Source organism: Filicampus tigris, chromosome 14 (assembly GCF_054856515.1).
Source record: "Filicampus tigris isolate MCC_2025a chromosome 14, RoL_Ftig_1.0, whole genome shotgun sequence".
In the NCBI taxonomy this organism is placed as follows: domain Eukaryota; kingdom Metazoa; phylum Chordata; class Actinopteri; order Syngnathiformes; family Syngnathidae; genus Filicampus; species Filicampus tigris.
The window spans coordinates 12,393,697-12,404,148 of record NC_141230.1 but is presented as its reverse complement, the minus strand read 5'-3'; the positions used below and the strand labels follow the sequence as shown (position 1 = coordinate 12,404,148).

Sequence of the window (10,452 nt, the reverse complement as noted above, 5' to 3'; positions counted from 1 at the left end):
CCAAACTGTTAATTACCTTTATAGCGACTGAGCCCTGCAACAAATATGGAAAATACGTGCGTGCATAATTGATGTCCCCCTAAAAGAGTTCATTATTGACTTCATTTGAAGCTTCTCCCCTCAATTCAACACCGTTCTTGAAAACAGGGTGTTGCTAAAGTAATACTTTCAAATCCAATGTTAGAAAACTTAAAGCACCTTGAGACGTAAAACTTGAAATAAATACCGTTCCACGTGGCAGCAAGAGATCAATTCTGTGACCAGGCCCGTCGCCGCACTTCGCAGACATCAAACCTTGGCCAACCGCACATTTCACACCTACCAAAAAACCCGCCAGTAACTACAGATACTTAATCTACTCAATTACAATAATGAAATATTTGTACTTCATTACATCCCACCACCCATTTTGTTTCAGTTTCCACTTAAAAAACCCACGCGTGTGTCTAATTGAAACCCCGGTGGAGCCATAGCCAACGGAGAGCTCGCTCTTCGGTGCTTTTAATTAGCCAGCGTCGGCCCACTAAAAATACACAAGCAATTAGAGGCAAGCGCACGGTCGAGGCTGTGTGGGCCGGGCCCCTTGTAGCTTATTGACAATCCGCCTTATCCGCAACGAGATCCCACGCCAAGCAATCAGAATGCCACGTGACAAGCAACCATCCCAGTTTGGTTATCGTGTGTTGTCCAAACGCGCTCCACTGATGAGTGGAATGATTCCGGGCAATAATGAGCACGCTAATGCTGTTGATTACTGCAAGTTTGTTCACGGGGCCCGGCGAGACAGCCTCATGGTCTAACCTACTTTTGAGTTTGAGCGCTTCAGATTGGTGGCAACTTTTTCAGATGTAAAACCTCAAATGTGTTGTTGCTTTCAACACTACTGGGTCCAAAATAACACAATTATGGATCAAAAAGAGACCAGACGCTACTTTGATCAATTTGACCCAGAAATTGGGTTTTATTTTTAAAAAAAAACAAATTGCCAAAAAAAATGTTGTACAAAAAAAATGAAATTGGATTGTTTTGTACCAAAAAAGGGGGGAAGGGGGGACCCAAGTGGAGGTCTGTCCCTTTTTTACCTTTTTTATTTTATTATTTTTTACACAACTTTTTTTAGAGTGGAGGTGCGCTTCAAACCAAAAGGGTGCTACGGTAATTGTCTTACGACATTAATACATAAGTATTTCTTGCACGTAATTATGCAAACAAAAAGTGCCAAAACATTTCACCTCCAAATTCTCATAATATGCTATAATTATACACATTTGTTCAAGAGGTGCATTTCTACAAAATATATACGGTGTCCTCTCATGATATAGATTTAGTCACTTAATTACATTTTTCTTGAAATTGATGACTTCATTACATTATCATTCCTCATGATATTACATCATCATCATTGTAACAAAAACAAAAATCCTCAGAAATGTTTTTTTTTTTCATTTAAAATCCAGACTCTTGAAATGAAACTTTTTTTTTCCTCCTTAAATTACATTTTTTCTCAGACATTTTCTCATGAAATGAAAGATGTCTCCAATAATTAATGAAATCATGAACATCAATATACAATTCGCATAAAACCCTTATAAAATAGATTTTAGGTAGGTTTTTTTTGTAAAAAAATTAAATTCTCATTTACAAATTTTTAAAATAAAATTATTTTTATACAAACAACTTTCTAAATGTGAAAAAAAATGTTGCCATAAAATAATCACAATTATTTCTCAAAATTATTACTGTTTCGATGATTTTTTTCTCATTCAATTAGGAATCTGTTTTTGCTCTAAAAAAAACCCTTTAAATTCATTGCGAATCTTATAAAATTATGAATCTCTGTGATTTTGAATAATGAATCATGAATTTATTTTAAATACATTTCTCAAATTACATTCTCAGGGAATTACAAATCTTTTCTGATTTTACAAGTTTTTCCTCATGAAATGATTAACCTTTCTAAAAAAGCATCTCGTAGATTACAGATTTATCTCAAAATAAAAGAACATTCTCTGAAAATCGGCAATCTTACTCATACTGTAAATGTTATCATTTTTTTTCTTTTGGTCTAGTATGACCTCTAAATATTAAAACCCTTTTTTCTCATGTTAGGTCTGTAACCCTTCATGCAATCGTAGGCTTTTCCTTCACTATTTTCTCTGTCCTCAAAATGTATATTTTTTTCAGATCCATTTTCTAAAAAAACAAAAACAAATTCAAACAAAACGATTCCAAGACAACAGTCATAATGTTAAGAGAAAAAGTTGACATTTAATCCCTCACTTACACAAGTGAACAGTCACCGCAATCACGCGCAATTTTCTTTTCTGTATATATATTGAGATGCTCAGCACACAAACAAAAACACCAACATCAGTGATGTCACACCCTCGAAGCTGATTTGATGGTCATGTGACTTTCCTACACACATTCGTAACCCCATGATTGCTTCGCCGTAATTAATTCCACGCTGCGTCTCTGCTGGCAGCATTAGGAGCCACAAGCCCCTTGATGACATTGATTTTACATCAAATCAAAGCTGCCTCAATGTTAGCGTGACCTCTGGCCATTCGGCATGTACTCATTCAGCCAAATTGGGAGAAGGGATCAATAGAAAATGAAGGAGTACTGCATTTATGTACAAGTAGAAGGATGCTCTGCATGGAGTTGGTGAAATGTACAGTGGGAGGATAGGGTGTGAACCCTTTGGAATTTCTTATATCTCTGCATAAATTGGTCGCTAGATGTGATCTGATCGTCGAATTCACAAGAATAAACAGTCTGTCACTAATAACGCGCAAACAGTTTTTCATAGTTTTAGTGAAAATAGCACATAAACATTTGCAGGTAAAATAAGCGACCCCTTGCATTTAACTGGTCTTGACAGCAATAACATCAGCCAAATGTTTCCTGTAGTTGCAGATCAGACATGTACAAGCTATTGTGCTTTGTAAAGCTATTAGTTTTGGCGCTCCCCAAGGCACCATTCCGGATCCCCTCGTTTCTGTTGTCTATTTGATGGGTTGCTGAAACAATGTCTGTTTTAGTGCCATTATGCAAGATCACAGGAGGAAAAACGTCATATAGGATGTACAGTATCTCCTGACATTGTGTTTAATGTAGTTATATTGCAGTGGTGTACAACTGCACTGCATCATATTGACAGCTTTTTCTAGTTTTTGGGTCATCTTACTTAGCTACATAACAGTGACCAGAGCTGGTGTACAACTGTACTGCATCATATTGACAGCTTTTTCTAGTTTTTGGGTCATCTTACTTAGCTACATAACAGTGACCAGAGCTGGGCATTTTACTAAAAATTGAGCGTCCGTTATTCGTCGTCCGTCTGCGGCGTGGGTACCCTTCCGTCGTCAGTCATTTGCCTTTTTTTCCAGGGGGGAAAATAGTACAAGGCCAGTCCACCTCTAAGTTTAAACGGGGGTCCGTCAGCAAGTCCAACTAAATTTTTCACTAGCAGAACCTCTGCAATCATTACACCCCCATTTTGAAATTCTCATGGCAATCATACTGTGTGAGGTCATTGTTGCAGCCAATTTTTGATTTTAGATCATATAAAATAAAATGAATTCAACCAACCTCACTAACTCTACACATTTCATATCAAAGATTGATCAGGAAAAAAAAATTGATAAAAGTATAGCACTTGTGGCTTAAATGTTGCTGTCTAAATTATGTAAACTCCGTTTGAAAGCCTCACGCAAGGCCTACTTGGGGAGCCACCAAAAATATTTGGAGCATCAACAAGAGAAGTGAGAGAGGAAAGAAAAAATGTGCCAGCTCATGAATTCAACATGCTGGTGATCGGGAACGACGTTGATCTTCATGTGACTTTGTCTTCCAGTTGAACATCCTTTCACAAAGTCAAGTTTGGCCTCAAGGATTATCCGAGCGCTCCCCCTGTTGGCAAAGTAGAGAAATGCAGCAGCTTCCCTTTGCTGGGGAGGATTATGGAAAGCCGTTTTAAAGCATTTATTTGAGACCCTTACCATCCAGTTTAAGGTGTATGTAATAGTAAACAGTCCTCACTGGTAAGACAATTCAACAAACTTCAGCGCACTTCTACAACGGAATATAAGGACGAAAGCGCTTTAAAAGGACGAAGACGGGCGGGGCCAGAGGATGATTATTTTTATGAATAAGGACGGAGGGACGAGGACGGACAGGCAAAAAAAAGGGTAAAGTGCCGATCTCTGAATATTAAAATATGTTTACTGCACCAGTACCACTACTAAACCCAAATTATAGTATAGACATTCTCATTACTACCAGTAAACAAAATTCTACAAGTTGTCATCTGGCTCAACAAGTTATCATCTCGTTCTTGATTATCAGTACTGGTAGTAGCATTTGTCACACATTTGCCCACCCGAAAGAAAACTGGATGTAATTCTGATGAATGGGGAATAAAAAATCAAAATCAAATCAACTTTTATTTGTTTATCCCAAATCACAACAACTCTTATCTCAATTAAGGGGAAAACAAAACACGTTTTAAGGTGCAGTAGCGCTACGCTGGATTTCGACCGACCTGAGCGTTGTAGCACTTTTTTGCCCCACCCCCAGGTAAGGCATTAGCCCACCCACACCTGCCATCCTGGTAACACCGCTGCTAGCAACAGTAACATGTAGAGTAGTTGTCATGTACGATGCCAAAGCTGTTGTCGTTCGAACAAGAAGCGTACTCGTACATGGATCTTAGTAAGACAATTCAGTGCAATGGAAGGACTATAGGAGTACGACTAGAATGACTGTGTCTTATTAGTATCGATAAAAAAAAAAAATCCCACTACTATATGACATTTGTGCCCCCAGAAGGACAACTTGCATACTGACCAGGACAGCTACATGTTAGTAGTCAGGCAAAACTACTAGTGAGCATGTTAGTACTACTACTTCTACGACCTACCAGTTGGGTCTATAGTGTTACTAGTGCACATCATGGTATTCTACTAGTAAAGTTTAAATGCGTACAAGTAGGCCAAAAGTGGCAAAACTAAAGCACAGTTGTTCTAGTGGCGCATTTCATTGTCTAACTAGTGGAACAAAGAGCATACTATAGCCACTATCCACCTGAAACTGGATGTCAAGGATATCGAATAAATGCTCAAATGGCTTTCCATAGGACAACAGTGGATAAAATGGTACTAGTAAGACAGTCGTTCAACAAGTGCGCTGAATTGTCTTGCTAGTGATGTCAAAGAGCGTACTAGTGCATTGTCCAACCTTCAGCGACATACTCCGGATGAATGAAATGAAATAGATGCTCAGGTTTTCCATAAAAGATAGTCTTTGAGTACTGTGGGCAGGTGGAGGTGAGTGATGGCATGCCGCCTGTGTTTGCCTAAAGTGGTCCTGATGTGGAGGCGGCACAGCTGCATCAGCTGCGGGACTCCTGAAGGTGGGCGCCCCCCCCCCCCCCCCCCCACACGAGTCAATATACATGTGGCTCATTAACTCTTACTCACACTGAGGAATTTGGATAGGGCTACCTGGGCTTTGTCTGAGCAGTTTCTCCACGGCGCTGTCGGCGGCTGCCAGGTCCACGGGCCGTTTGCCCGCGGGGTTCCGCAGGGAGGCGTCGGCCCCGTACTCCAGTAGAACCGACACCATCTCTGGACTGGACGCGCTGACGGCGACGTGCAGGGGAGACTCGCCGGACGTGGCCATGTTTACAGTCGCACCTTCGAGAGGAAAGGGGGGCCCAGTGAGATGGACGCTGTCGGAGAGGTGTTCATCTCAAAAGTTGAATTTTGTAGTTGTGCTTGTGTTAAGATGCCTTGCAAGAGAGGCCTCTGCCCGTCAACAGTTGCTGGGTCGAAACTCCCTCGTTGATAGCCTTGCAAATTTGTATGCATTGTTAATCGTTTTAAAGTGTTTAGATATAATCCAATAATACTCATGAATGCTCCCCTGTCTGAGAAGGGTTTTTTTTTTTTCAAACTGCTTCTTCGCTCCCTCTGCGGAGCCATATGGCATAATTGAAGCCTCAAGATAGAAAGTCTGGATGCTTTTTTTTTTTTATACCAACGAGTGAAAACAGTTCAGTTATATGCATTTGAGAAAGCTTGTTTTGTTCGATATCGATTGCTGTAAATTAAATCAGCCACGAGCGTAAATGCATGCAGATTCATTTGCTTCTGTTCAACAGCTTAGTCGGCTCATCGTTTTATTTATTGCATCAGTCGTGGCTCAAAGACCTTTGAAAAAGAGTTTGGGAAGATGATGTAACCGCAGTCGTTTGGTTTTGGGAAGTACGAAAGGCTTTTTGTCTGGCCAATGTGAGCGCAGACTGATGTTGACGGCTGGCGCCGGCGCTATGTTCTACCATTTCGATCAATGACAGCGTAATAACCTTTTGAAGCGTATTGAATTGGTGATTAAACATGACTTTGCTGTGATGTTGTCTTGATATTGATGCAGTGCAGGTATATGATAGCATTAAAAGTTACAATATCCAATTAAACTAAATGCCTGGATTCTTGGAACGACATGTCGCTTGTCATTGTTGTATATTTACGTTTTTCTGAGTAAATAAAGCCGAGTGTTATAATGAGCCAGAACTGACGAATGCGCGTCACACTTCTGTGAATTTAGAACCTCGTCAGAGTGAAAAGATCTAAAAATGATGGCTCCCATAAGCAAGCACACAACGGCAGATGCAATGTTTTGAACGTTTTTAGGGAGAAAACATCAGAGCGGAGCATTTTACTATAAATTCGTTATCCGTCGTACATGTGCAGCATTGGTAACTTTCCGTCGTTGCCTTTTTTTCGGGGGTGGTGGTAATAGTATAGGCCGGTCCGCCTCTGATTTCCAACTGCAAACTTCAATACTCTTTAATCCTCACAACATGGCTTCATTTCATTTTTAAAATGTGCTGTTGTGTTTTTCTTTTTTTTAAGCCTATTCCTTTTTTGTTGATTTTGAGTAAACCCACTGGCTTAGGTGTTCCCCACAGCGCCATGATAGGTCCCTTTTTTTTTTCTAGGTTAGTGTTAAAATCCACACATAAATAGAGAGTTATATGAGGCCATGGCCAAGACAATTGAATTGTATTCAGTGCTAGTGCAACCGATGCGTGAGTCATAGTTAAGCAAATCAGACATTCCGGATGTTTACCGAGTTGAAGCAGTTTCTTCACAGCAGTCAGCTGCTGATTAGAGCAGGCAACATGAAGCGGTGTGCCAGACTGATCCATGTTCTGATCCAAGTCGCCTCCGTGCTGCGCGAGAGACTCAATGCACTCTGGGTAGCCTGTGTGAAAATCGTCACAATAAGACCCAGTACTGTAACGTAGCATTTTCAGCGCGCGTGTGGAAACGCCCTACCTTTGGCTGCGGCCACGTGCATCGGGGAGCTGGACGCGCTGCTCCCCAGAGGCCTCGCTCCGTGCCGAAGGAGAAGCGACACACAGGTCGCATGACCCCGGCCGCATGCTTCCAACAGCGCCGTCCGCCCGTCTAACGTGGAACTGTTTACCTTTTCCCACAAAATACATTCCCTCAGACTAGGACTTTTCTTTAACTCACTCACTGCCAGTGACATATTTATTCGTCTTTTCACAGTCAAGTCTAGGGCTGCTCGATTAAGCGATTTTGAACCGTAACCAAATTTTCCGGATAAAGCGTTCAAATCGGCACGTTCGATTTTGTTATTTTTGGTGTATCTAAGCCACCGTAGTTTCCTCTGCATTTCCGCTTCCTCCCACGAGCGCGCAGTCCGAAACAACGACAACATCCATGGCTACCGGCGATTCTGCTATTTGCTCGGGCAAGTGAGCGTTTAGTTAATAACGGGCAGGCAAAAATAGATCTGTAGTGTCGTGTGTGCCCCACATGTACAATACGTGAGCAAGTAACTCAACGTCTGAAAGTCGGCCCTTTTTTTTCCCCTCTCCAACGGACCTCGGACCTAAGCTTGACAGTGCATTACATTATTGAGTGACTGTTTTGCACTAATCATTGATTTATGTTTAAGTAAGACCAGGGAGAAAGGTGAAAGGCTAGTCACTAGCTGGACTTGCTGACAGACTTTTTGGTTTACAGACTTGACTGTCTACCTTCTCTCATGTTGATGATTTTGTTTCATATGGTATATGCACTTTCTTCTTTCATTCTTGGTTTGATTAAGAACAAATCTAAAATCTATTGTGTAAATTAAATGCTGTTCATCCCAATGGATTGTTCTGTGTGTATTAAGTTAAATTGACTGCCATTTTGAGTTCAAAGAAAGAAAAATTAAGTTTAAATAAAAGACATTCAAAATACTTCATTTTTCATTATTTTTTATTTTACAAATAAATCGTAATCGTAAAATCGGGTTTGAGGGAAAATAATCGGGATTTTCTTTTTAGGCAAAATCGAACAGCCCATTCAACCCCAGGAATTGATTTAACTTTTCAATATTTTTCAAACATTAGGGTAAAAGAGGGTCTGAAAATATCCGGCAGTGAATGAGTTAATAGCTAAAAGGATGTTTGTTGAATGTTAATGGGCCTCTTAATGGTTGGCTGCATGCAAGTGTGATGACTCAGCACAAACCACCAACTTGCAGGTGTAAAAAGCAAATAATTTGACGCCATACTGACATTGGCACCATGTTGCAGCAGCAGCTTGGCACAGGCTGCATGGCCCTGTACGCATGCTCCGTGGAGGGGAGACACCTGGTCCAACGTGCTCAGGTTCACACACGCTCCCTGTTTAATGACACAACAACACCAGGTTGCCTTTCAGTGGCATCGCTTCCTGCACGCACTCACGCATGTTTTGGACAAGTAAAATAGCAGGGGGAAAACAACTAAAGGAGGAAGTAATAACATTTTATCATAACATGACTACTAGTTTTGTAAAAAATTGAAACTTTGTCCTCAAAATATTCCAACTTTTTTTTTTGTTCTCATTTTGAACTATTACAACTTTGTTCTCAAATTTTATTTGTGCAATATTATTCTGATTTTACTGTCACGGAATTGAAAATATGTTTTCTTCCGTCTTGCAATGGCTGTGTAACGTTTTTGAAAAGTTAAGTTAAATTAAACGTTATCATAAAATTACAAATGTATTTGTACAATTAATGACTTTTATCAAATAACTCTTCCCTTGAAAAATTATATATTGTGAGAAAAAAATTATTATATACAGCATATTACTTTATATTTATATATTATGACTATTGTCATAATATTACAGCTTTTTTTGCAATATTAAGACTCTGTTTTCATTTTCTTTTAAAATCACAACTTTATTTGTTGACAACGTTTTTAATATATATTTTAAATATATAATATATAATAGAATTCCATTTTTTGTCATTATTAAAGTAGAAGTCAACCCAAAATTTTTCTTTTCAATAATATGTTCTATGCAGCCCCACTAGTTGAAACACGGCATTCTGATTAATATTGCGTTTGTGGAATATGAGTTAATCAGTAAAATCCACCCATTTTTGTACATTTCAGCCATTTTGCCACTTGCTGTCGACTGATAATGACGTCACAGTTGATCAAGCCTCAGCTTCAGAAAAAAGGTGAGCCAGGTGGCTAAAAACAGGTGGATTTTGCGGCTTAACTTATGACTCATATGACTTGAAAATGTTCACTTTCATTCTCATGATTTTTCTTTTTTTTTTCAGATAATGACTATTTTGACACAATATTACAACTTGAATTATTTCCTAATTCCACAAGTATATTACTGTCTTATTTTAGATTTTGTTTTCTGTGTTTCGGTACTTTTGGAATAGAAATGTTCTCCCGGTCCAACTATCATCTAAAAAAAAAAAAAATACTCCATGTGCAACCACGTGCTAACTGTCTGTATTATGTAACGTGTAGTTGTACATTAGTTGATGACCCCTGTTGATGTTTAATAAGCTGAAGAAGTCTGAAAATGAAGCATTTGAAGTTTGCTTACCTGAGCGATGAGCCTTTGCAACGTCAGCGTGCGACCATTTGATGCAGCATCATGAATTGGGGTCCAGTCAGCTTCAACATCTGGAGACAATGGTCACGCGTTCACGTCACATGCTTGCAATAAACAAAGCCAGCTCCCGTGTGACACTCACCGCTCATCAGAGGATTGGAGAAAAAAACACAAGCTCCACTTTGACTCTCTTCACGTCCTCCAGACATTCTGCTTCTCCCTGCAGCTCTGACCAAAACCGCTTTTGTACGCTCCGCTTTGCCCTTCTTTCCAAAACACGGCTGAAACACATCTGCTTCTCGTTTTAGGTTTTTGGTTCTCGGTGTACAAAAGCGCTGTGATGTCATTTCCTGTTCAGAGCAGTTATTTGCACTCCAGGAAGCAGGCGGCTTCAGTGGTGTGGGTGTGTCTCAGCCAATGGAGGTGCCACAAATGAGAGGGAGGCCTGTTGGGCAGGTTGGAATTTTTGTGTTGACATTTGACACCAAAGATGAGCAGCAAGAGAGACGGGAGG

At 40.0% G+C, this 10,452-nt stretch overlaps 1 protein-coding gene and 1 long non-coding RNA gene across 5 annotated transcripts; one reads left to right on the top strand and one right to left on the bottom strand.

The window, feature by feature from the left end:
• Nucleotides 1-932: 932 nt before the first annotated feature.
• Nucleotides 933-10,257, bottom strand: LOC147136390 (ankyrin repeat and SOCS box protein 9-like). Of its 4 annotated transcripts, XM_086052247.1 has the most exons (7): nucleotides 10,081-10,257; nucleotides 9,930-10,009; nucleotides 8,606-8,713; nucleotides 7,347-7,497; nucleotides 7,138-7,272; nucleotides 5,508-5,699; nucleotides 933-5,410 (listed from the first exon to the last, which is right to left on the bottom strand). In XM_086052247.1, exons 1-7 carry the CDS (start codon nucleotides 10,145-10,147, stop codon nucleotides 5,283-5,285), a joined length of 861 nt encoding a protein of 286 aa, XP_085908373.1. In that variant the 5' UTR covers nucleotides 10,148-10,257; the 3' UTR covers nucleotides 933-5,282. The 4 variants fall into 4 exon arrangements, 3 of the variants coding, with proteins under 3 accessions (XP_085908373.1, XP_085908372.1, XP_085908375.1); XR_015089632.1 differs by lacking the exons at nucleotides 8,606-8,713; nucleotides 9,930-10,009; nucleotides 10,081-10,257 and having other exon boundaries at nucleotides 933-3,915; nucleotides 5,226-5,410; nucleotides 7,347-8,598; XM_086052246.1 differs by lacking the exons at nucleotides 8,606-8,713; nucleotides 9,930-10,009; nucleotides 10,081-10,257 and having other exon boundaries at nucleotides 933-3,915; nucleotides 5,242-5,410; nucleotides 7,347-8,598.
• On the top strand, nucleotides 3,416-6,416 carry LOC147136391 (uncharacterized). The gene is made up of 2 exons (XR_015089633.1): nucleotides 3,416-5,416; nucleotides 5,502-6,416. It is a non-coding gene; the product is annotated as an uncharacterized LOC147136391 (long non-coding RNA).
• Nucleotides 10,258-10,452: the final 195 nt, after the last annotated feature.

Coding starts and splice junctions, on each gene's coding strand:
- LOC147136390 (XM_086052246.1), bottom strand. CDS start 7,755: ATGTTGTCGTTGTTTCGGACTGCGCGCTCGTGGGAGGAAGCGGAAATG. Junction 7,273..7,346: donor GCACGTGGCCGCAGCCAAAG/GTAGGGCGTTTC, acceptor ATTTTCACACAG/GCTACCCAGAGTGCATTGAG. Junction 5,411..5,507: donor ACTGCTCAGACAAAGCCCAG/GTAGCCCTATCC, acceptor GCCCACCTTCAG/GAGTCCCGCAGCTGATGCAG.